At 38.1% G+C, this 27,205-nt stretch overlaps 1 protein-coding gene across 1 annotated transcript in view; it reads right to left on the bottom strand.

The window, feature by feature from the left end:
* Positions 1–2,762: 2,762 nt before the first annotated feature.
* Positions 2,763–27,205, bottom strand: part of mus81 (mus81 structure-specific endonuclease subunit) — a 174,323-nt gene continuing 149,880 nt past the window's right edge. Inside the window, exons 9-11 of the mRNA XM_090376390.1 lie at positions 25,332–25,435; positions 10,120–10,203; positions 2,763–2,829 (exon numbers count right to left, since the gene is read on the bottom strand). Of these exons, the coding sequence (XP_090232516.1) occupies positions 2,763–2,829; positions 10,120–10,203; positions 25,332–25,435 (255 nt within the window). The remainder of the gene's footprint in view (positions 2,830–10,119; positions 10,204–25,331; positions 25,436–27,205) is intronic.

The following is a 27,205-nucleotide window of genomic DNA, read 5'->3' as shown; positions in this document are numbered from 1 at the left end:
CTGGTCACCCACGTCAACTTGACGCACTGCCTTAGATTTAATATTCTTCATAACTAAGAGCATAATCCCCCCACCTCTCCTGTCCTGTGTGTCCTTCCTATATACACTGTACTCCCAATATTCAAATTCAGCATATGTCTGAGTGACACCAGATCTCTGCTATTCCTACAATGTGTGCATTTGACGACTTAATCAGTATTTCAAATTTACCAAATTTATTTACAATGCTCCTAGCATTAGTTCGTAGGAATCAGAGTTGTACTACGCATGTATACATGTACATGTACATTAGTATACATGCACATGTTCTTACTCTTAGTTACTCTACACAGCCCATGTATTCATTTGTTGCATGATGACCCACAGCAGGGACCGAAATCACAGACACCTTGCTTTTCAGGCTACTACATGTACCATGTACCAATAATAGCAATGCAAAAATCATTTTCACCACTGCCTGTGTTGAAAGAGCCACTGCCTGTGGCTCTAGTTAAACTATTAGTCTGTGTATCCCCCCCCCCAAGCTAGCAGTTTTCTGACACACCTATCATTGCCTTGATAGCATCAGCAAATATTCTTGCATCCCTTCTTCTATTCAAGTAAATCCCATTCCTGTAAAAACAGCCTCTCCTGTTAACAAGCACAGACTATGCAGGAAAAATTCTAACCCATAAGTCTTCCACATTCTCTCCAGGGCCAAATTGATTGACAAGGTTGATTGGTCGGTTATTAGGAGTTTCATGGCGCATCAGCATCTAAGGCTATTGTGCGCCAAGTCTAAAGTTATAAAATATAAGAAATATGTAAAAATATACAATAAAATAACATATGGCATAAACACAGTTATAGTGAATTAAATATTGAAGAAATCTAAATAAAACCATATAGATTAATTACTTGTAAAACTTGAGTACACATGACACATTGTCATCGTCCGATAAAATCTGCCTGAGTGTATAGGGCTCAGACAAAATGGGTAAAATATATAAACGGTGTTCATTATTAAAAGATGTACATTCTACTAAAATATGACGAATAGTTAAAAATACATTACAATATCTACACACAGGATTATCAGTAAATAAAATGCGTCAGGTGAGAATGTCCTATGCATAGCTGAGCAAGAACTACTTCCTTCCGGTGAACCCTGCGCTGACTAGAATGCCAATGCATTATTACAGGCTTAATTTCATTTAGCTTGTTGTTAGCGCCCATTCCAAGCTTCTTGCCAATGTGCACATAATTTTTTGTAGATTAATTTCTTGCAGTCTGTATAGGGGACTGACAAGCGGATACTACTTTGTGACATTGCTGATTTGGCTGCTGCCTCTGCCAAATCATTTCCTTTAATACCAACATGGCTAGGGATCCAGCAAAAGCAAATTTCGAAGTTTAACTTTAAGAGGGAGTGCAATATTTGCTGCACACGACACAATACTGGGTGAGTGCTTCTCACATTGGATAAGGCCTGTAATATGCTTAGGGAGTCAGTATATAACATGCACCTTTGGCACTGGTGGGATTTTATACGATCCAAGGCTAGTTCTATTGTGTGTGTAGCTCTGCAGTGTATATGCTGCATTCATACGGAATGCGATTGCAAATTGTTTTGGTTGGGAAAACACAAGCAGATCTAGCAGACTTTGAGCCACCTATATACCAGCAAGAAGTCTGGATATTTGGTGTGGTGTGCTGCAAAGAGTTGCCGATATATACATGGTGAGATTGACAAGGCTCTCAACATATACTCCCTCATATTGTGTCTGGGCATAACTGCAGACTCTTCCAAATTCAATCCTAACTCGTGACTTAGTGCCAACACTGCCCTGTACTTGTTAAGTAATATCACCTTTTGTACCCTTAAAAGATATCTGCTCTATAACATCATCATACCCTGTTGCCCCTGGCAGACATACTCTGGTCCTATTCCATTTATCCTTCTTTCACAACATATTTCCCATTTCCCCTGACAATAGAGTCAGTGACAATAACTAGCTCCTGTGTGACCAGCACATTCTGCCCTGAAGATTGCTGCTGTGTTGTCTGATACACAAGAGTGAGCTCTGGCATTGAGTTGTTTGTTTGTTATTTGGTTTTTAGGAGCATTAGCAACTAAGGCCATATTGCTCCAGGATATGCGGTGGTCATTCCTTGACCTTTGCGTGTCCTCCGTATTTGGTGGTGACGGGCTCGAACCCCGGTCTAATCAAGAAGCATGTGCTATGCACTACTGCTCCTTCCCACCTGGCTACGGAGGCACCTCCAGGCATTGAGTTGTGCAGCTGAGAGCGTGATGGGCTCCATTTTAATTCCTTCAAGAGTATCTACCCTACTCGTCACACTTTCATAGATGCCCACCAAAATGCTGAGTTGGCACTTAATTTCTTCCCACTCTCTGCACTTAGCACACACAAAGACATCCTCCTTGGCTACATCATGTCCTGTTGCAGAAAGGTCTGCAAACATTTCACAAGTTGTACTTTTTTTTTTTTTTTAGGCTGTGATGCATTGGAGAATCGCCCCCTTTGGTTCTCCCCCTAGCCACAGTACTCCTGCTACTTTGTACCCATTGCCTTGCTGCTCTAGTCTGCGGCATGATTTCCATTTAAATACAATTAAATTGATTAATAAATTTAATTTAAGTATTGTAAAAATATTGTAGGTTTTATGGTATGGTGGGAGAAGTTACAATATTTACTTTACCTGTAAAAATATCTAAAAAAACATACTCATACTGATCACAATGACATGTTGAAATACTCTTATGGAAGGAATCCACTGGTACAGTATAACTGATAAATTGCTCGGCTCAAATGTGATCCAAAATTCCTGAAAATAATCGGATAAAATGGAGATTAATGGCTGTTGCTAACAGACAATCAATAATCAATTAAATAATTTCATCTTTTACAGATATAATAAATCACTGAATCATAATATTATGTTTTAAATTTTTCATAACACACACAAAACAATGAAGGTATTATATATTAACTATAATATTCTTCCAGTTGAATAAAATAATAATAGATTGCAAGGTCAAAAAAAAAAAAAAAAAAAAAAATATATATATATATATATTGTACTGTTAATGTGATATTCACAAAAGGGGTAACAGATTTATTCTAAATGTATAAACATTTTTAATATAATAGAAATTATAGATAAACATTGGAAGTTGTCTGATGTAAGGTTAAATATGGTTACTCAGTAGCATTAGTAGTGGCATATGATGCAATAAAGCAAGCTTATACAAACTGAAAAAAAAAAAAAAAAAAATACCATTCCATTTATCTATTCCCTCCAGTAGTTTGTTCAGTTCTTCCTTGAATTTATTCAACTTCCACAATGACAGATGGAAGTTTGTTCCAGCAATCAACTACCCACTGGATAAAGGTAAACTTTCATACATCTATTCTACAACCATCCTTCCTCAATTTGAATTCGTGCTCCCTCATGTGTGTAGTCTGAACAAGAGGAAGAATTCCATCAGCACCGAGCTTACTCAATCGATTCAACGCCTTAAACATCTCAATATGATTATTAACTCTCAGATGCCTAATCTCCAGATGCTGCAATTTGCAGAATTGAAGCCTTTCTTGGTAAGAGTACCCTTTATTCCATTCACCAATTTTGTTGCCCTTCTCTGTTCTCATTCTAGCAGCTCTACATCCTTCCTAAAATGAGGCCTCCAGACCTGTATGCATTACTCAAGATGTGGCATGACCATTGCCTTATATAATCACCTTCTAGAAAAATTCCTGTATATCATTGATAGAACCTCCATGAGCTGTCCTGACCGCCTGTCTGCACTGCTCAGAGAAATTCATATCTGACTGCACAAATACCACAAGGGCCTTTTCATTTTCCACTACCCTTAGTGTAGTACCACATAGTTGGTACATTTCTCTGGGCTACTGCTACCCATATGCAGTATTTTGCATTTGTCATTGTTAAACTTCAATTGCTATTTCTCAGCTCATCTACCTAACTTTTCTAGACCTTGTCACAGTAGCATACCATCATTACTGTCATTAATCCCTGCCAACCTTTGTCATGTTAATCCTTAAGCCACTGTAAGGAACAATATCTGGTACCCAGGTTCTCATGTTTTGGCAATTCTCATTCCAAAACTAGGACCACATAAGACATTAGCATATATATACAATAAAAATATTTAATCAGAGGAAAATGTATCTTTTGTATGGATTATCATTCCAGAAGCCATAAAACTGGAATTAGGAGTATTTGTAAGGTGTCCTCTGTGGCAGTTTAGTCAGAATAATACATCATCTCATGGTGATGAATTGTGCTGACTAGCCACTTGATTGGAGAGGTCTGGGGTTCATTCCTAAGACTAAAAGAATCTTTAAGCCTTTTAAATTACAGTTTAGGTAGCCGATCTCAGACTTTTTTTTTTTTAATATGTTGGTTTGTATGCAGCCCCTACCAAACTATGGCAACTCTGTTTATAGTGTGTAGATACTGTCTAGAAGGCCAACCAGTATAGTTGCATATATGTATCGTAGTGTAGTTTCATGTTGTGATATTTGTGTATTAAAGTAACTGGCCACTTAGCCTAGCTCATCGCAGAAAGTTCCCACAAGCTAGTTACCTTCCCTGGCACATGAAGCCGGGCCAGAGATCTACTATCTAGCACAGGTGACACTGTGCCCATCTACTCAGCATACAAATCAGAAAATGCTAGAGCAATGTAATGTATGCAGGGTAAAAAAAAAAGTCACCTCACTGATCCCTCTACAATAATCTGTCTAGTTCCTTCTTAAATTTATTGAAACTACCCACTTCCACAGCATCAGATTAGAAGACTGTTCCAAAATAATCAACTACTTGCTGGCTGAAAGCAAATTTTCACAGATCTATCCTGCAACAATCCTTTCTCAATTTAAATTTATGCCTTCTTGTGTGTGTGTGTGATGCCTGAGCAAGAGAAAGGATGCCATCGGCATTTAGCTTATTCAATCCATCCATTAAAATCCTTAATCACTTTGTTTAAGGCTTTGAACAGATTGAGTTTCCAGATGCTGCAGTTTCTCATTGCCTTTCTCTTCACCTATTCCAACAGGTCAATATCCTTTCTAAAATGAGGCTACTGGACCTGTAGTACTCAAGATGCAGTCTAACGTTACCTTATACAATGGGACAATCACTCCCTTGTCACTGCTGACAAAATTCCTGTATATCATTGTCAGAATCCCTTGAGCTGGACTATCATACTGCTCAGAAAGTAAACTTTATATATCAGTCTATACAATAGACCTTTTTTCAAGGCCTTTTTTCTTTCTCCACATCTTCAGTGTGGCACCTAACTGGTATGTTAATTTGGGATTACTGGTGCTCATATGCAGTACCTTGCACGTGCCAATGTTAAACTTCCCAGGCTATCTAGCTAATTTTTCTGATTACTGTCATTAACCATTCTGCCAATTCATATCATCTGCAAACTTAGACATTAAGCCTTTATCAATATCATTAATAAATATTGAAAACAATTCACCCAGTACTGAACCCTGGGGTATTTCACTAGTAACATTAGTCCAAGAAAAGCAGCATCCATTAATAATCATTCTCTGTCTTCTTCCACTCAATCCCTTTATTCATAGCAGTAACTTACTGCTAATTCCATAATGCTCCAATCTATATAACAGACTTTTATGTGAAACAGTATTAAAAGTGTTTCTGAAATCTAAGTATATGAAGTAAAAATTATTCTTTGCATCCAGTTCCTTTATTAGTGTGTCATAGTATCTATTCTGATTGGTCAGAAAAGAATGCTCCTCAACAAACCCATGTGGTGAATGCAGTATACTACATTCCTGTCTAGGGTGGGTCTTATATGGCAGGAAATACGGAAAATGTTTGAAGCTACATCACTGCTCTGCAACTACTTCATTTATATTTTGTTCTGTGTTCATACATGTGTGGCTAATTACTACCAGTAGTGTCCCAGGATTTTCTAATGGGAAGGGGTACAACTAAAAGAGAAGAGTTAAAGCAGTGTTTGGAGAATCATTAAGCCTTAATCATCATCATGTGGCATTAACAAAAATCCACATTTTCGTCATGGGGGGACTATAGCCCCTTCAGCCACAACCTAGGATTGCCACTGAGTACTGCTTTATTACTCGGTGATAAATGACAGTGAATATAGATAGCATTAGTAGAAGCATACAATGCAAGAAAGCAAGCTTATGAAGCATCAGCCAAAAAAACCCTCCCATCTCACCCCTCCATTCATTCAAATGACTGTCCAGCTCAACCTTAAATTTATTTAGGCTATTAGCTTCCACAACAAAAGATGGAAGCCTGTTACACCAATCAACTATCCACTGGTTAAAGGCAAATTTCCGCACATCTATTCTACAACCATCTTTCCTCAATTTGAAACTGTGGCCCCTCAGGTTCTAAGTCTGAGCAAAACGAAGAATCCCATCAGCATTCAGCTTGCTCAACAATTTCAAGGCCTTATACACCTCAATCAGATCACCTTGCAGGTGCCTACTCTCCAGGCACTGCGATTTGCAGAACTTAAGCCTTTCTTGGTAAGAGCACCCCCTTTGTTCCCCCTTACCAATCTTCTTGCCCTTATTTGTACTCGTTCTAGCAACTCTACATCCTTCCTAAAATGAGGCCTCCAGACCTGTACACAGTACTCTAGGTGTGGCCTGACCATTGCCTTGTATAAGGGGATAATCACCTCCCTGTCCCTGCTAGCAAAAATTCCTATATATCATTGACAAGACTCCATGACCTGCCCTGGCAGCCCGTCTGCACTACTCAGCAAACTTCATATTTGACTGCACAATTATTCCCCAGGTCTTTTTCATTTTCCACTTCCCTGAGTTTAGTACCACATAGTTGGTATGTTTCTCTAGGGATTACTGCTACCCATATGCAGTACTTTGCATTTGCCAACGTCAAACTTCAGTTGCCACTTCTCAGCCCATCTGTCCAACTTTTCTAGATCCTGTTGCAGTAGCATACTGTCATTAACAACCCTGCCAACTTTGGTATCATCTGCAAACTTGAACATTAAGTTTGATACCTTCATCAATATCATTGATAAATACTGAAAACAACAATGGGCCCAATACTGAACCCTGGGGGACTCTACTAATAACATTAGTCCACAAAGAGCAGTGTCCACTGATTACCACTCTCTATCATCTCCCACTCAACCATCCCTTTATCCATTATAGCAACTTACCCTTAATGCCATACCTCTCCAATTTGTACAGCAGTCTTCTATGTGCAACAGTATCAAAAATTTTCCTGAAATCCAAGTATACGATATCAAAATTATTTTTGGCATTCAGTTCCTTTGTGAACACATCACAGTATTAAATCAAATTGGTCAGACAAGACCTCTCTTTAACAAACACATGCTGTGTCTTAATTATTACTGCAGTTTTGTCTAGATGATCCTGCAATGCTTCTTTAATCAGTAATTCCATTATTTTGCCCGGAACACAAGCTAAACTAACAGGTATGTAGTTATTTGTGTCACCTTTTGAACCCCCCTTTGGGAATTGGTGATACATTTGCACACCTCCAGTCCATGGGGACCTCCCCTGAGTCCAAGGAAGCTCTCATAATTATGGCTAAGGGTTTGCTTACTTCCTTTGCTACCTCCTTTAATATAACTGGATAGATCCCATTCACCCCAGGTGCCTTCCTTATGTTTAACTTCAACAATTTCTCCACTTTGCTCTCAGTTATAAGAAAATCACCTAGTTCCCTGTTAGCATTTGATAAATTTCTGGCACTCCCCTCAATGAATAACTCCTCGTGTGAATGTAGATGCAAAATACTCATTCAGTTTATCAGCTACCTGAGCATGATCATCTATACTTAACCCATCTATGTTAATTGATTCATCCATTTCCTTCTAGAGTTTACATAAGTAAAGAACTCTTTGCTGTTTTTCTTTGCATCCTTTGCCAAAGATTTCTCGTAATCTGCCTTCACCTGCCTAACCTCCTTTGTGACTTCATTACAGACTAGTTTATACCTGCGATAGGCTTCTGTGTCACCTGATATTTTATATGCATCCCATACATTCTTCTTCTCCACTATGAGCCTCATTAATTTATCTGACATCCATTTAGGCCTAAACCTTGAACAGTATTTCTTAGTTGGAATGAAAAGCCTAGTAGCCTCCAAAATTAAGTGCCTGAAGGCTTCCCATTTAGAAATCAACGTTGGTAACATCATCCGTTGATCCCACTGTACAGAATTTAAAAACTGTCTGAGACCTCTGTAGTCACCTTTACGAAAGCAAAAGCCCTTCCCTTTAGCCTTGATGGTAGTTACATCTTTAAGTAATTCCCACATCAGTACATTGTGATCCCTCTCACCCAGTGGTTCCTTTATCTGAAAATTCTTAATGCATGAATAATCACTGCTGATAATCAAATCAAGAGTATTACTCCCTCTGGTTGCCTCTCGAACATGTTGCTGTAGAAAACAGTCATCCAATAAATCCACAAAAGTCTTTTTTTTTGGTAGTTGTTGGCGCATCGGCTTCTGTGGCCATAGTGCACCTCCCAAGGTTTTTTGCAGTACTTTGATCCAAGCCCGAGGTGGGATTCAAACCCGCGACCTTTGGATTGCCAGGCAGGCACTTTACCCACCCGGCTAGCCCAGTCAGCACACAAAAGTCTTACTAGTGTGCAAGTGACCAACACACAAGTTCCAGTCAATATCTGGAAAAGTTAAAATCTCCCATTATAAGATATTCTGATTTCCTGGCCCGCTCCATTTCTTCGCACAGTTGCTTATTACACTCACATGGCACCTCCATAGCCAGGTGGACAGGGGAAGCAGTGCGTAGCACATGCTTCTTGATTAGACCGGGGTTCAAGCCCATAACCACCAAATACGGAGGATGCAGAAAGGTCAGGGAATGATCACTGCATATCCCTGGAGCAATATGGCCTTATTTGCTAATGCTCCTAAAAAAAAAAAAAACAAACCAACAACATCGTTACACTCATCAGATTCATTAGACCTATAACACACGTCTACTCTCATTTTTCCTTTCCCAGTGCTTATTTCACACCAAACAGACTCAACACTGCATTGTCCACCAACATAAATTGGATGCGCTTCCTTAGATTTTATGTGTTTCTTAACTAAAAGCATAACCCCTCCTCCCTTCCTGCCCTATCTATCCTTCCTGTACACATTGTACTCCCCAAATTCTAATTCTGCACTGCTTATATCTGTGTGACACCACGTCTCTGATATCCCAACAATATCTGCCTTTCATGTCTTGACTAGCACTTCAAGCTCATCAAATTTATTAACTATACTCCTAGCATTGGTGTATATGCAAGTATACATGCACCTCTTCCTACCCTTAGTTACCCTTATACAGCATGTGTATTTATTTGTTTCACTATGATTCCCAGCAGTCCTGGAAATCTCCATTACCTTGCTTTCCAGGCTGCTGCTCATTCTAATAGAAGCAGTGCAAGAATCACTTTTGCCTCTGCCTGCGGCCACTGTTGGCAGTGGAGTGATAACTGACTTCTACTCTTGGACCATTAAATCCGATTAAGATTTAATTGAAGTTTCCTTATTTTATTTTCAATTACAACAGTTTCATATTCTGGTTCATGCAGCTAAAGAGATTTCATAGATAAGATTTAAATAGTGAAGATGGTAAAAAATACAGATTATAGTCTTACACTTTTGTGTAACATCACATTATTTCCAAAAAATATTTAATGAAATAACAACTTCTAATTACAATATGGAACCTTTTAATAAATTCTCTTTGTATACTTTATATTGCTTACAGAACCTAACCCTGGCCTGATGATAGGCTGTTGCAATAAGAAATTCAGTAGTATTATATTTTAATTTAGATATTGGGAATGATTAGGTCAAAAATTTGTAAAATTTTTATCCTAAATTACCAATAACTCTAATTTAAAAGTTATCCACATGGAAAACTGTATTTTTTTAAAACTAATTTAATATTGTAATAAGTTGTTTTTAGACATTAAAAAATTCCATCTTGAAGTCAAAGGTTGTCTGCATTAAAAATGTTTATAATGTATGATAAAAAAAAAATAATCATACTGTACGTACCTTTGATTTTTTATGCCTTTTATGTGCGCTAAAAGTTTTTCTCTTTCCTCTTTTGAATGGCTTAAGCTATAAGCATGAATTAACCTATAAATATTTTAAAATGAAATCAGTCTTAAATAAGGCAAAAACTTCTTGTTCCACTTAACTATAAAAATGGTTTTAATTCAAAAACTTACCGTACAGTAGAGCAGCATTTCTCAAGCTGTGTTCCGTGAAAAATCATAATTAATAATTAAAAAAAAATAATAAAATTTGCACATTTGTAGTGTACACCACTTTTGTATCATTATATTTAACATAATTTTTTTTTCGGTTATTAATATACTGGCATAGACCACGGAACACTTCATTTTGGCGGGCTTTGCGTAGAGAAGTATGCATAGAGGAAATAACATCTATGAAAAAGTAGCAATGTAGTGATCTAATATGCCATTCATATGTGATTTAGCCTGGAGTACACGGGTTGAAGGAAAGGAGGAAGTGAACTGATATCATAACTAAATGCACTTCCTTGTATAAATTTTTTTTGATAATTATTATTGGTATTTCGAAATATTATTATTAAAATAAATGACCATGGATTTGTGATTGAAAAAAGGACCTTTAAAACGAGAAGCAAAGTACTTCTAGTAGTACAACTGTGGTCAATGAAAACAAACACAATATTGTCATACTTTGAAGTGAGGATGAACAATCGCAGCCTTTTGTTCCCAAAAAATCCGAAGTGAAAAAACAGGAACCAACTAATAAAAGACCAAATGAAAGTATGATGACAGTTATTTGCATTTCAGCTTTACATGTGTCAGAAATAAAGATGCTCCTGATGCACAGTGCGGCATATGTAATAAAATATAAGCAACAGTTCTTCGGCTCTTGCTAAACTTGTGTTTCGTAAGTGTTCCGTGAATATATTGTGAGATGAAAAGTGTTCCATGACTGAAAAAGTTTGTGAAATGCTGCAGAGAGCAACCTTTGGCTCTATGATAGCCCCAACCCGCTTATGCAAATTCTGGTTAGTATTGATTAGAATTTGCCTCCATTCTTCCTGCAAAGCAGCTGCCAAAGTCAGTTTGGAAGAAGGCCATTTTTTTTTCGCAGGATAATCTGGTGCTCCTATATGCCCTATAGGTGCTCAACGAGATTCAGGTCTGGGCTCTGAGCCAGCCAGTCCAACTTTTTTGCATCATTGTATTGGTCATGTATGGACTTGACTGTGTGACATGGAGCTCTCTTGTACTCATACTGACAAGGTCCATTTCTGTAGTACTGCCACAGTGTGGAGTGCATAATTGTTCTAAATGTTCAAGCAGGTCACAGTCTTCATGGTTTCATTTACCACCATTAACAGTCCAAGTCAGGCAACAGATCAATAGTCCATACTATTGGACTACTTCCAAACTTCATAATTAAGCATTCTCCAGGCAATCTCTACACGTAAACACATACATCAGAATGAAACACTGTGTAGCAAGATGTGAGACTGTGAGAAGCACCATCTGGCACTGTTTTATCTATTTTATAAACTGATTTAGACTCCATTTCCCTTTTTAGGAACTGGCTGGATGACAGTTAGTTCATTAACACTTCTTCCTCTGGTTGAAGGTAGAAAATACATAGGTTTGCCGATGGGAATGGAATGCTTTACTATTCAGGGATTTGATCAGTAGCACAGCCAGAGTAGGGTCAGCAGGTCAGCACTGAAAGCAAATGGTGCCTTTTTTGTGAATGTGCTTGCTGACAAAAAATCCTGGCTATGCCACTGGATTTCATTCATATTATGACAGGATTCTGAAAATCACTCGCAAAAAAGGCAGTGTACACTACTTCCTTAGACTATCCCATCCCCTCGCAGTTAAGGGTTTCAAGAAAGTGATCAAAAATTTCAGGTCATTTATGTTTTCTTGCATTTAATGTTTGATTAGCTGGAATGTAGTTTTACTTTCACTTGATCAGTTTACTTGAACTGATCAAGTGTTTCCTAATAACTAGCAAAAGCGAAAGTTGCCTTGGCAGTTTCGTAGGATTTTTTTTTGTTTTTTAATTTGTCTTATAATAAAATTTTCACTCTAAATGAATTTAGCTGGCAGAAGAGACAAAAATATCTCATATAGAATCTTTTTGTTGGTGCTTTTCAAAATCCATTCATAATATGAATTTAGTAATCAAAAACAAATTTTACAAAAAGTAAGTGTGCAATCTTTTATTTTAGCTAACACTGACCCTTAAACTATTTATTATTTAAGTTTAATGCATTTAATTTTTTAGATTTTAGTTCTATCAGAGTTTATGCATAATTACAATAGTCTCAGTAACAAAAAGTTAACATAGAAACAGCCCAAACAGTTCAATATGAAAAAGAAGAATTACTGCAGTTGTATGTACATTTCATGTCAGAGTAAATGGGAGGGAGACAATGTGAAAATAACTCATACGCAGGGCATTCAATAAGTTATCTACCTAAGGTACTTCCCATAGTTATAATTCAATGATTCAAGATTTATCATGTTCCTACATATCTCGACTTGACTCATACTAGTTTTGATCCCACTCTGTTTTTAGGCTGTGCTGCTGTAACAGAAAGAAGGAAGACACCTGTATGAAATTATGGATTTGCTGAAATTGGAGCATCATTCAGTCATCAAGTTTCTCACCAAAGAAAGAAATGGGACAAAGGCCATTCTTGAAAGGATGTTGGTTGTGCATGGCAACAGTGCACCTTCAGAATACCAGGTGAAATTCTGGTCATAATAATTCAAGTGAGGTAGACAGTCCATCAAATATGATCCACATCTAGCAAGGCCTGTACAGCAACCACTCCAGAAATGTGCCAAGCTGTGAAAACCCTTGTGCTAAATGACAGACATTTAAAGGTGTTCCAAATCTCGAGTCTGTTGACGAGGCTACTAGAGACGGTCGTGTTCAAAGCCGCTGTGGATTTTTCTTATTTATTGATTTGAAATTATTGTTTTTCTAAAACTTTTGATTTAAATTTAGTAGTATAACATTATTTTGTGATTTTCGGATTAATTTGGTGTATTTATTCTTTACTCGGCCTTGTAATTGCATAAAAGTATCGGTAAAGGTTTCCACGTGTTTCAACTCCGGTACCGTTCGTAATTTTCCCGCCTTTGTAATACGATAGTTACATAGCGTACTAGATAGCGTTAGTTGAACTTCGTTAGCAGTTAAATTGTACGTTTAAATAAATACATATAACGACTTAGATTACAAACGTAATTTATTAATTATATTTAACATAATTAATAACATAACATAATTAATTATAATTAATTAATAAATTAATAGAATCATGACTCAGACCAGAGCGGCAAAGCAAAAGGCTCAAGCTAATGGAAGTGCTGTGGCTCAGAGCAGAACTGAGGGGGGCAGTTGTCCTCTGACTCACAGCCTTATAAAATGCACTGTTTGCTTGATGTTTGCAGAGCAATCGGGTACGGGACATGATACTGCCAAGGGGGATGTCTTTGTGTGTGCGCGATGCAAGGAGTGTATCGATATCAAGCAACAACTCGGCGTTCTTGTGGGCCTATATGAGAGCTTGAAGGACAGGGTGGATGCCCTCGAAGAAACTAAATTGAGGGGCCCATCAAGCTCTCAGCTGCCCACATCAACGCCAGAGCTTGCACTTGGGCATCGCGTGACACAGAGACAACCCCCAAGGCAGAATGCGCTGGTCCCGAAGGAACTAGTAGTTGTTGGTGACTCTATTATCAGGGAAACGGGGAACATGCTTTGTAAAAAAGATAGGTGGAACAGGACCAGGGTATGTCTGCTAGGGGCAAAGGTTGATGACGTTGTAGAGCGAATATCATCTTTTAAGGGCACAAAAGGTGATATAGTTGTACACGTTGGCACTAATAATATTAAGAGTAGGAGACCGGCAGAATTACTTAACAAGTACAGGTCACTGTTGAACAAAAGCCGAGAATTAGGGTTGAATTTGAAAGTGTCTGCAATTCTGCCCAGACATGATAGGAGGGAGTATATGATGAGAGCCTTGTCGATCAATTCGGCCCTGGAAACATTGTGCAAGGCTCGAGGGGTAGAATTTTTTTTTCAGCCTGGACTGTACTTGTTAACAGGAGAGATTGCTTCTACAGGGATGGGATACACTTAAATAGAAAGGGTGCAAGAATATTTGCTGATGCTATCGAGGCAGTGTTAGGTGGGTCGGAAAACTGCTAGCTTGGGGGGAGTTACTGTTACTGTATTTGGTTTTTAGGAGCATTAGCAACTAAGGCCATATTGCTCCGGGAATATGCGGTGGTCATTCCTTGACCTTTCCGCATCCTCCATATTTGGTGGTGACGGGCTCGAACCCCGGTCTAATCAAGAAGCGTGTGCTACGCACTGCAGCTTCTTCCCACCTGGCTACGGTGGCGCCGCTTGGGGGGAGACAAAGACCAATAGATTGACAGTAGCCACTGGCAGAGGTGAAAGAGATTCTTGCACTGCTTCTATTAGAATGAGCAGAAACCTGGAAAACAAGATGCATGGTATTTCAGAGACTGCTGGGAGCCATTGTGGTACAAGTAAACACATGGGTTGTGTTAGGGTAGCTAAGAATAGAAACAGGTGCAGGTATACTTGCGTGTACACCAATGCTAGAAGTTTAGTAAATAAATTTGATGAATTTGAGGTATTGCTCAAAACATCAAAGGCAGATATTGTTGGGATATCAGAGACGTGGTGTCACACAGATATAAGGGATGCAGAACTGCAATTTGGGGAGTACAACGTCTACAGAAAGGATAGACAGGATAGGAAGGGGGGAGGGGTTATGCTATTAGTTAAGAAACACATAAAATCCAAGGAAGTGAAGCCAGTCGACATCGCCGGACAGTGAAGTGTTGAGTCAGTTTGGTGTGACGTAAACATTGGGAGATCAAAATTGAGAGTAGGAGTGTGCTATAGGCCTAATGACTCTGATGAGTATAATAAGGAACTGTACAGGGAAATAGAGTGGGCCAGTAAATCAGAGAGTCTTATAATGGGAGATTTTAATTTCCCAGATATTGACTGGAATTTGGGGGCTGGTTACTCACACACTAGCAGGGCTTTTGTGGATTTATTGGATGATTGTTTTCTACATCAGCATGTTCGGGAGGCAACTAGAGGGAGTAATACTCTTGATTTGATTATCAGCAGTGATTCTTCATGCATTAAGAATCTGCAGATAAACGAACCACTAGGTGGCAGTGATCACAGTGTGCTGAAGTGGGATTTACTCAAAGAGGTAACTACCATTAGGGGTAAAGGGAAGGGTTATTGCTTCCGTAAAGGCGACTACGACGGACTGAGACAGTATTTAAATTCTATACAGTGGGACCAACTGATGATGCCAACAGCAAATTCAAAATGGGAAGCATTCAAAGAACTTATCTTGGAAGCTACTAGGCTTTACATACCAACTAAGAAATATTGTTCAAGGTTTAGGCCAAAATGGATGTCAGATGAACTAATGAGGCATATGGCAGAGAAGAAAAATGCATGGGATACTTACAAATTAACACATGACACAGAAGCCTATGATAGATACAAGTTGATATGCAACCAAGTTACAAAGGAGGTTAGGCAGGCAAAGGCAGATTACGAGAAATCCTTGGCAAGGGATGCAAAGAAAAACAGCAAAGAGTTCTTTACTTATGTTAACTCTAGAAGGAAGGGGATGAATCAGATTGGTCCACTTGATATTGATGGGTCAACTGTTGATGATCCTGCTCAGGTAGCTAACAAACTAAATGAATATTTTGCATCGACATTCACACATGAGGAGTTATTCAGCAAGGGGAATGCCAGAGGTGTATTCAACTCTAGCAGTAAGCTAGAGAATCTTGAAATAACTGGGAGTAAAGTGGAGGAGAAACTGTTGAAGATAAATACAAGAAAGGCACCTGGGGTGGATGGGATCTATCCAGTTATATTAAAGGAAGCAGCAAAGGAAGTAAGCAAACCCTTAGCCATAATTATGAGAGCTTCCTTAGACTCAGGGGAGGTACCCATAGACTGGAAATGTGCAAATGTGACCCCAATTCACAAAGGAGGATCAAAGGCTGACACAAGTAATTATAGACCTGTGAGCTTAACTTCTGTTCCAGGAAAATTAATGGAGGCACTGGTTAAAGAAGCACTGCAGGATCATTTAGACAAGACTTCAGCTATAGCTCAGACACAGCATGGTTTTGTTAAGGGGAAGTCTTGCCTGACCAACTTGATTGGATATTATGATGCAGTCACAAAAGAACTGGATGCAGGGAATAACTTTGACATTATATACTTGGATCTTAGAAAGGCTTTTGATACTGTTGCACATGGAAGATTGCTACACAAATTGGAGCAGTGTGACATTGGAGGAAAATTGCTGCTATGGATAAAGGGGTGGTTGAGGGGGAGAAGACAGAGAGTGGTAATCAATGGACACTGCTCATCGTGGACTAATGTTATTAGTGGAGTCCCTCAGGGCTCAGTGTTGGGTCCATTATTGTTTTCTGTATTTATAAATGATATTGATGATGGTATATCAAGCTTAATGTCCAAGTTTGCAGATGATACAAAGGTTGGCAGGGTTGTCAAGGACACTACTGACACTATGCTGCTGCAACAGGATCTGGAAAGGTTGAGCAGATGGGCTGAGAGGTGGCAAATGAAGTTTAACATTGACAAATGTAAAGTACTACACATGGGAAACAGCAACCCCAGAGCAACGTATCAACTCTGTGGTACTACACTGAAAGTGGTACAGAATGAAAGGGACTTGGGAGTGGTTGTGCAGGCAGATATGAAGTTCTCTGAGCAGTGCAGACGGGCTGCAAGAGTAGCTCATGGAGTATTGTCAATGATATACAGGAATTTTTCCAGCAGGGATAAGGAGGTGATTATTCCATTGTATAAGGCAATGGTCAGGCCACACCTAGAGTACTGTATACAGGTCTGGAGGCCTCATTTCAAGAAGGATGTAGAGCTGCTGGAACGAGTACAGAGAAGGGCAACAAGATTAGTGAATGGAACAAAGGGGTGCTCTTACGAAGAAAGGCTTAAGTTTTGCAAATTACAGTGTCTGGAGACTAGGCACCAGCGAGGTGATCTGATAGAGGTGTATAAAGCCTTGAATGGTTTAAGCATGCTCAATGCTGATGGGATTCTTCCTCTAGCTCAGAAAAATCACCTGAGAGGGCATAAATTAAAATTGAGGAAAGACAGATGTAGGATAGACGCGAGGAAATTTGCCTTTAGCCAGCGGGTGGTTGGTTAGTGGAACAGACTTCCATCCCTTGTGGTGGAGGTTGATAGCCTAAATAAGTTTAAGGCTCAGCTGGACAGGTATTTGGAACGAACAGAGGGGTGAGGTGGAAGTGGGTTTTTTTTTTTTTTTTTGGCTGATGCTGCATAAGCTTGCTTTCTTGCATCAAATGCCTCTACTAATGCCAATGCTAATCTCTAGGGAATGTGATATAAATGAGGGAACAGTTATAACCATCCTCCATGAACATCTGGGGATGACTACGGTCAATGCAAGGTGGGTCCCCAGATTTCTGATCCCTATGCAGAAGCAATTCAGAGTATGGTGTTGTGATGAGAATTTAGAGCTTTATGGAATGGATCCTGAAACTGCCATCTCTAGAATTGTTACAGGTGATGAAACATGGATTCATCACTGGGATTCTGAGATCAAGCAAGAATCAATGCAATGGAAGCACAAGGGTTCTTCCCCACCCAAAAAATTTCAGACACAAACTTCAGCTGGCAAGATTATGGCCACCATTTTTTGAGACGCTGAAGGAATTTTTTACATTCACTACTTGGAACATAGACAGTCTGGGGAGTCATATGCATCCCTACTGAATAACCTAAGGGAAGTCATAAAGGAAAAACACTGTGGAAAACTTTCCAGAGGTGTCCTGCTTATTCATGACAATGCACCAGTGCACATCACAGGCTGATGTTGCCGCTTTGAGACACTGTGACTTTACAGAACTTACCCATCCACCTTACAGTTTGGATCTGGCCCCCAGTGACTATTTCCTGTTTCAACACCTCAAGAAAAATTTATGTGGATGTCGCTTTGCTGATGATAATGAAGTGAAGTCTGCTGTTTCTGCATTTTTTGATGGATAGGAAAAAAATTTTATTTGTCAGGTATATCCTCACTGGCAACAAAACCTAACAAGTGTATTGAAGTTCAGGGGAGTTACACTGAAAAATAAAAACAGACTTTTGCTTCTATCTCATTTCCTTCATAGATAATTTATGATAATTGAAAGTATAATTTATTGAATGCCTCTCGTAAATTGACGTTAAACAGCATGCTGCCGTCATCTTCTACCTACTTCTGCTTAGATATAGTCCAGAAATATGTTGTGTGAACTTAGTTTTATGAAACCCAACCACAATGTTATTATTGAAAAGTGTATTAAATACAGTTTGAGATATATCCTGCCCACCTTTGTATTATTGTCCTCTATGACACTATGGCGATTTCCCTATTCGTCACTCATTTGAAAGGTTTCGGTTTTAATCCATTTGATGATTGGAGGAAATTCTGAAGATCTCTTCAATTGGGGCTATACTTAGCCAATCTTGGGTGGAAGGACACTCCAAAAATTATTCTGTATTTTTCAACCAGCACGTCACGAAAATCGGCTCACACTTTTACAGACATAACACACAATGGAGCAATAGGGTCTAAGTAGTTGATGTTGTTAAAAACCAACAAAACAGCAGCATCCTTTGTATTACCAGCAAACTTGACATGCTTACATTAGTACTGTTAATGAACATTCAAAAGAGTAAGGCTCTACATCTTTATGGATTAATGTGACGAGGGTAGTCCCAGTGGACTAATGTTTTCTGGACTAATGTGATGAGGGTAGTCCCAGTGGGACTACCCTCATCACATTTAGTCCATAAAGAGCAATGGCAATTAATAATTACTCTCTGTCTCCTACTACTCAACCATAATTTTATCCACATCAGTAACTTCCTTCCCCTACCCCACATAAAGCCAGAGTGCTCCAATCTATTCAACAGTAGTTTATGTGGAGCAATATTAAAAGCACCAAAATTGAAGTAAATACTCTAAAATTATTTTTTGCATCCAGTTCCTTTGTGGTTACCTCATAAGGAGCCAATCAGATGATTGGTCAGATAAAACGTCCTATTAACAAATCTGTGCTTTAATTGCTATATAAGTGCATTTCTGTGAAGATGAGTTGCATTACTTTAACTGTCGATTCCATTACTCTGGTAATGAGAGTATCCTTGAATACTCTCATTATCAGAGTAAAGGTTTGTTTGCCTATTTGCTGGTGCTCTGAATATAATTGGATAGATTCCACAAGTGGCTTATTTACTTTTAACTTCAACAATTTCTCTTCCAGCTTACTTTAAGTTATCATAAAATCATTTAACCCTTTAGGTATATTTCTGGGCATTCCCATTCTTAAATATGCCTTCATGTGTAGATGCAAAATATTTGTTGAATTTGTTGGCAACCCATAAAAGGATCATTGATATTGACGCACCAATGTGATTCATCCTCTTCCTTCTAATATACCCTTTAGGTATATTTCTGGGCATTCCCATTCTTAAATATGCCTTCATGTGTAGATGCAAAATATTTGTTGAATTTGTTGGCAACCCATAAAAGGATCATTGATATTGACGCACCAATGTGATTCATCCTCTTCCTTCTAGTATTAACATAAGCAAAGAAAGATGGCTCTAGCTTTGGCCTATAACATACTCCTACTCTCACTTTTGTTTTTCCAATGATTACGTCACACCACACACTCAAACATTACAGTGGAAATCCATATCAACTTGTTTTAGAATTTAAGTGCTTTTTATCCATTTTTAACCAGGGGCATAATTTCTCACCAATCCCTCCATCCTGTCTATCTTTTCTGTACAAGCATGCATGTGCAATAATCCTGCCAAGAAACATTCCCAGGAAACTGTTCCTATATAGTAGAGGCTGTATTAAATCACGTGTAAGCTGTAAAACAGCACATGCCAGAGTTGCTGATTGAGCCCTAACCCTGTGTCCCTCCTTACAGGGAAAGCCTTCTCTTTTCTTGCCCTACTCTGTCCCAAACTTTATACCTCATCTCTTACTATATTCCACCCTTTTCATAGTGTCTCTTTGGAGAAGGAGAGCTTTTCACAACCTTCTGCTTTCACCTAATCATCCTCCCACACAGTTTCCACCTTTTCTTCTTCACTTAACATCATCATCATCATCATCAAGAGCTTAACTTCTAAAGTTCTACATAGCAGAAGAAAGCTTAAACAGAGCCTAGCACAGTAGATGGCCTGGATGAGAACGACAATGCTGCCTTTAAAGTGAGTGCAGCATCATGGTTGCTAAGAGGCCAGTAAAACAACATAGGCAACACAACACATCATCAAACATACAAATCTACATATCGTATATGATTACTATATTATTACATATCACATATGATTAGCTATACAAAAATTCTTAACACAGAAATAATAGAGAATTCTTAGAAATTGTCATAACAAGATTCATGGGACTTGCCATATTGAAATTCTGCATCCCCTACTCTGCCAGAGTATATCAGAGCAGTATCATGTTTTTGATATACTTATGTCTGCAACTGATGACTTAACCGATAATTCAGATAAAAATTACTTACTATACTCCTATCGATAGAGTATAAGCAAGTATATGTGTGTGCTCTTAGCAATTCTAACACAGCTTATATAACTGCATATCCCACAATTATCTCCAGTAGGCTTTGCAATCGCTCCCACCACCACCTTGCTTTTCAGGCTGTATACATCTGAATAGAGAGACTGCAAGAATGAATTACTGCTCATAATATTTTCCCCCTTTCCCCCCAAATCAGCATTTTACTAACATAGCTAATATTGCCTCAATCCCTGTAAAAACAGTCTCCTCTGTTAAAAAGTGTGGGCTATGCTAAGAAAAAATTTTACCACATGAGCCTTGCACAATAACTGTAGGACTGACAAGGTTCTTATCATGTACTTCCTCCTCTCATTCCTGAGCATAATTTCAGACACATTTAGATTTTGCCCTAACTATCCACTTTTTCTCAACATCACCTATCTATGAAGTAAATCCTCAGATTGTCATGCTTAATATTGTTAGGTATACTAAGAAACTCAAATTATGATATTTGAGTGATCAACAGAATATTGTATTAAAGGAATATTTCTTTTGATTTTACAGCAGGTATTCTAAAATTCAACTGCATATTTTTATATCTCAATTTCTTAAATAAGACTACAAAAAGATTATGATGTAAATTGTATAAGCATGTAATAAAAGTATAAATACATTTTTTCTGGGAACAGCAGTTATTTCTTCTGATATCCTGAGAATGTCTTCTCAACCTTCCAGGAGTTTGTACATATACTTGTTTTTGTGTGTAGACTCTGAGGAGTACACGTGTGATCTAAAAGTTCAGAGACTAACTTTGTATCTTGAAATTGAAACTGCAGTTTCTGATACACCAAAGCAGTTTTGGTGTATCAGAAAACCTGTTTAATCTGAAACCCCAAAATTTTGGTTGTTTTTTTCATTCTGTAATAAAAAAATATAGGATATGTTTAGCAATTATAAATCCTATCAGACTTTAGAAATAAAAGATACAGTCAGTGATCACCGAATTATGATCACCTACATAGTTTTGGGTCACTGTTCACATGGATAACAGCTGCTATTTGCCTATCAACTAGATGCTGAAGATGCTACCTACAAGGCTTTTCACAGTACTGGAATAGATGATGGTTGTGTGTCCACACACCTCACTTCCCGTTCCAAAATATCCCACGTGTTCAATTGGATTGAGGTTAGGCGAATTTGGAGGCCGATCAAGATGGGTGATACCTTCACTGCATTTCTCAAACCATTTGTTTACGATGAGGGCCTGATGACACAGTGGATTATCGTCTTGGAAAATCCTGTTTCTGTCTGGGAAAAAATGCAACATGGCAGGGTGTACACGGTCTCCTAAGAGTTGCTGGTAGATCGGAGCAGTGAAATGTTGATCTATACACACCAGGGTCCTAGTTCTTGCCAGAAAAACATGCCCCATATTAAGCAACCACTGCCACCTGCCTGGATAGTGGGTACCATGCATGATGGATCCATGAACTCGTGTTGTTTCACAGGTATTTGGACTCATCCAACCAGCACACTCGTTTCCACTCTGATAATGTCCAACCAGTGTGTTGTTGACACCACAGCATTCAATGATCAGCTGTGAGGAGAAGGTGTCTCTTGGGTTGTCTGCTGTGGAACCCCATATGTCTGACTGTGCAGTGCATTTTCATTTGGGATATTATTCTTGCATTACCCATACTGTACTGCAATGTCAACTGTAACCTGCCATTGAGCCTGTACAGTGCACTGCACTCTTCGCTGACCACGAACATCCACCTTGCATAATCCTTCATAATTCTCTCGGGGGGGGGGGGGGGGGGTAGTTTAACCTGTTCAGCACCATTCTTTGTACAACTTAACCACAGTGAGTCATAAGCTCCTACAATCATATCCTTTTGAAACTTCATAATATCTTTACTAAGTCCCATAACTGCTACTTTATCACTTTGACTTGCATGATCAGATGCAAATTACTATTGCTTCAGTATACGAAGCTGCTTGGCTTTTTATACTGCAAACTATGTGGCATAGTCCATTATGGATGGGGGTGGTCATAATTCAGTGATCATCGAGTGTATAAATAACACTGTTTAAAATCATGCTAAGAAAACTGTAACACCATCCACATCAGAAGCACTTTGTTCAGGTTTGAAATGGAAACAACTTTGAGATGGGCAAAAGAGCCTATTACCACGAAAACAGCTTAAAAGATGACTTGTCACAGACAGAATTATCAGCATACTGCCAGAATACAAAATATAAATCATAATTAATAATGCCACCATAATACAAAATACAAATCACAGTTAATAATGTAGAAATTATAATAATTACAAGTCTGATCTACATATAAGATGCGTTGAATTATTAGTTGACTTTTACAGGCAATAGTACTTGCAAATGCATAGACTAAATGTTAGATTCTCAATGGAATTTTTAAACCTGTGATGATGATAATGTCTATTCAAAACCATTCCTGACATCCCTTTTGGTCAATTAAATTATCCTCTTCTAAGCTTTACTTCACAGTCAGCAAGAAGACAACTTGAGAGCTCTTGACTTTGTGCTAATGAAATGGTCTTCTATGGAAATAAGTTCTCCATCTTATAAGGCTCTGAGAGAGATTGGTAAAATGAATGAAGGTGGAATTTTCACTGTATAATGATACTAATGTACAAACTCATGTTTGTACATTAGTCATCATTATTAGGGCATCTCATATTATGAAATCCTTTAGAGATGTCTACTATTACTTACTCTCAATTGAATATGTCTCTAATGGGGGAGGGGGAGATTACTCATTAGAATTAGACGTAGCATCAAGCAAAAAAAAAAAAAAAGGGAGAAAAAACCCACATCCCATTCACCTCTCAATCAGCTCCAAAGATTTGTCCAGTTCTCCCTTGAATTTATTTAAGCTATCAACTTCTACAAAGACTGATGGAAGTTAGTTTAAGAAATCAACCACCAGCTGCCTAAAGGCAATTTCTGCCCGTCTATTCTGCACCTGTTCTCCCTCAATTTGAATTTATGCCCCTCAAGTAAGTAATCTGAGCAAGAGGAAGAATCCCTTCAGCATTGAGCTTGCTCAAACTATTTCAAGTCTTATAAACCTCAATCAGATCACCTTGCAGGCGCATAGTCTCCAGTCACTGCAATTTGTAGAAATTAAGCCTTTGTTGGTAAGAGCACCCCTTTGTTCCCCTCACCAATCTCATTGCCCTTCTCTGTACCCATTCCAGCAGCTCTATATCCTTCTTAAAATTAGGCCTCCAGATCTGTATGCAGTAAGCAAGGTGTGGCCGGACCATTGCCTTATACATGAGAATAATCACCTCCTTATTCCTGCTAGCAAAGTTGCTGTATATCATTCACAAGAAGCCATTAGCTGCTGTGGCAGCCTGTCTGCACTGCTCTGAAAATTTAAAATCTAATGGCAAAATTATCCCCAGACCTTTCATTCTCCACTAGCCTGAGTGTAGTACCACACACTTGGTATGTTACTCTGGGGTTACTGCTACCCGTAAGCAGTACTTTGCATTTGTCAATGTTAAACTTCAGTTGCCACCTCTCAGCCCATCTGCCCAACTTTTCTAGATCCTGTTGCAGCCACATACCATCATTGCTGTCATTAACAACCTTTAAGCCTGTTATACCTTCATCACTATCATTGATAAATATAGAAAACAACAATGGTCCCAACACAGAACTCTGAGGGACTCTACTAAATAACATTAATCCATGATCAGCAGTATCCATTTATTACCATCTGTCTTCACCCACCCAACCATCCTTTTATCCATAGCAGTAACTTTCCCTTAATGCCATACTGCTCTAATTTGTACAGCAGCCTTCTATGTGCAACAGTAATAAAGAATTCCAGAACTAGGGGCCATAAATTCAAAATACAGGGGTTGAGGTTTAGATTGTAAGAAGTTTTCTTTTAGCCAGCAAGTTGTTGATTGATGGAACAAGTTGCCCTGGAAGGTAGTTGAGGTTGACAGTTTGAATAAATTTATAGGTCAACTGGATAGTTACCTATATAAGGAGGGAAGCATATAATTTGTATATAATTTGCATATAATTTCTTATCTACTTGGTGTTTTTTTTGCCAGTGCAACAAAAGCATGTGGCTTCCTTGCACTACATGGCATCTACTATTACTATTTACCCAAAGATGTACCTTCGATGGGAGGGGATGATTTCAGTGTAACATATTTCATCCCTTTTCCCACTACATTTTACTTAATGCATTAAACCAAGCAGAATTGGAGGTGAGTTTTATCTAAATATTAGAACCATTGTTGATAAAAAATTTTTTCGAATTTTAATTTTTTTTTGTATTATTTATTTGGTGGGAAACTTACTTCCTTGCAGCCAACACATACTCAGCAAACTCATCTATTAACATTTTAATCAGTGAGTCTGCTCAGCATTTTAATTAATGTTTTACATTTTAAGTAACACTTTAATTGCAAATCATGGTTACATTAAATTTAAGCTTTATTGTGAACATTAAAATTAACTGTTTACACACCTTATGGGAGCTGGATATTGTTCAACAACTGATGCTGCTTTTTCCACAGAAAGCCCACTCATCTGCAGCAAATGTTTTGCAAACATCTCTTTAACAGTCCATTTCTGATATGAAATTAAAATACAAAAAAAAGATATTACATAGAGGGTATTTCCCTTTGATACTATATTTACCAGGTAAAATTAAAAATACTAAGGAAAAGGTATTCCTACTATCTACTTTTGATTAATAATTTTTCTGATTAAGATTTTACATGGTAAGCATGTGTGTTACTAATATATACCAGTGTATATGTGCTTATTAAAACTGATAATTAATATACAGTCATCCCTAGGATTTTTATTATTACGAGGTTTCACTATTGCACGGTCAGGTATTTGGGAGTTTTAGATCACTGCACGATCCAAAACTCCCAAAGTTTTAGATCGTGCAGTGAGTTTTGTATACCTGCACGATTTTTGTTTACGAAGCTACAAAAATAGGAATGAAGGGAAGATTTTGAAAATTTATGTTTTTAACATGATTGAACATTTCATTGAAGGAGAAACACATTTCGCCATAATAACGTAAAATCCCACAGAATTCCAGCTATCGGTATTATTGCAAATGCAATAAGATCAAGTTTACTACCTGTTTATAATAGAATGCACTAACAGAAAAGCCCAATAAACCGGAAAGTGCAAATTGTTTAATTGTTTTATGGTCGTGACCTCCAGAAATGTGCTTTAAAAAATATCACAAAGGCATTCAAAACTGATTCTTATAACCAAACATAGCAATAAATGGTGTTTGTCTGGTTATTTTTGAAACAACTTCCTCATTCAAGAACCCCCTTCATCAGTTACCCTACATTAGCTGTTCAGACAGAATCTTTTTCTGGTTTGTGCAATGTAAAGTGTTTTAATTGGTAAGCATTGCTTTTGCTGATTTAATATTTCTTGTCTATATAATGTGTGTGTTTAATTAGTGCCTAAAATGAAGAAAGCTAAAACAAAAAAAAATTTTAAATTTAGAGGAAAAATTAAAAATCATTAAGGAGTTAGAAAATGGCGAAAAGGTTGTGACATTGGCCAAGAAATACAGCATAAATGAATCTAGCATTCGACGAATTAGTGAAAATGCTGAGAAAATTAAAAGTTCAGTTATCGGTCCCACATCATCGGCTGCAAAAAAACACCACAAAAGTGAGAAATTCTATAATAGAAAAAAAAAAAAAAAAAAAAAAACTGAAAAATTACTTTCTTTCTGGATAGATCTTAATCAAAAAAGAATGCTTTTTAGTTCAGATATTATTTGCGCTAAAGCTCTGCAAATTTCTAATCGCTTACAAGAAGCTGGTCCATCTAGTGCAGATGTCTTTCAGGCCAGTAAGGGTTGGTTTGAAAATTTTAAAAAACGCCAGTCTTCACAATCTAAAATTAATGGGCGAAGCAGCCAGTGCACATACGGAAACTGCTTCTTTGTATCCGAAAACTTGAAAGGATGTTATTGCGACTGAAGGCTATCTAGCAAGTCAGGTGTTTAATGCTGATGAGACTGGCTTATTTTGGGAGAGTATGCAAAGCCGAACATTCATTTCAAAAGAAAAAAAACTGTCCCAGGTTTCAAAGCTGCAAAAGATAGGTTAACACTTTTGTTATGTGGCAATGCAGAGGGTGACTTTAAGTGTAAACCGCTTCTAATTTATACATCAGAAAATACTTGTGCTTTTTAAATTGCTTTTGCATCGAAACAAAAAAGATATTGCCTAAAGAGCAACATAGCATTCAAAATCTTGCTCATTCTGTGCCCAGTCATCCTGCACATTTGTCTGATATGCACCCAAATGTGAAAGTTATCTTTCTACCACCGAATACAAGTTCGTTAATTTGGCC

This window comes from Mastigoproctus giganteus, chromosome 6, assembly GCF_048544385.1.
Source record: "Mastigoproctus giganteus isolate SK-2022 chromosome 6, ASM4854438v1, whole genome shotgun sequence".
Taxonomy (NCBI): Eukaryota; Metazoa; Arthropoda; class Arachnida; order Uropygi; family Thelyphonidae; genus Mastigoproctus; species Mastigoproctus giganteus.
This window is presented reverse-complemented; position numbering and strand designations above follow the sequence as displayed.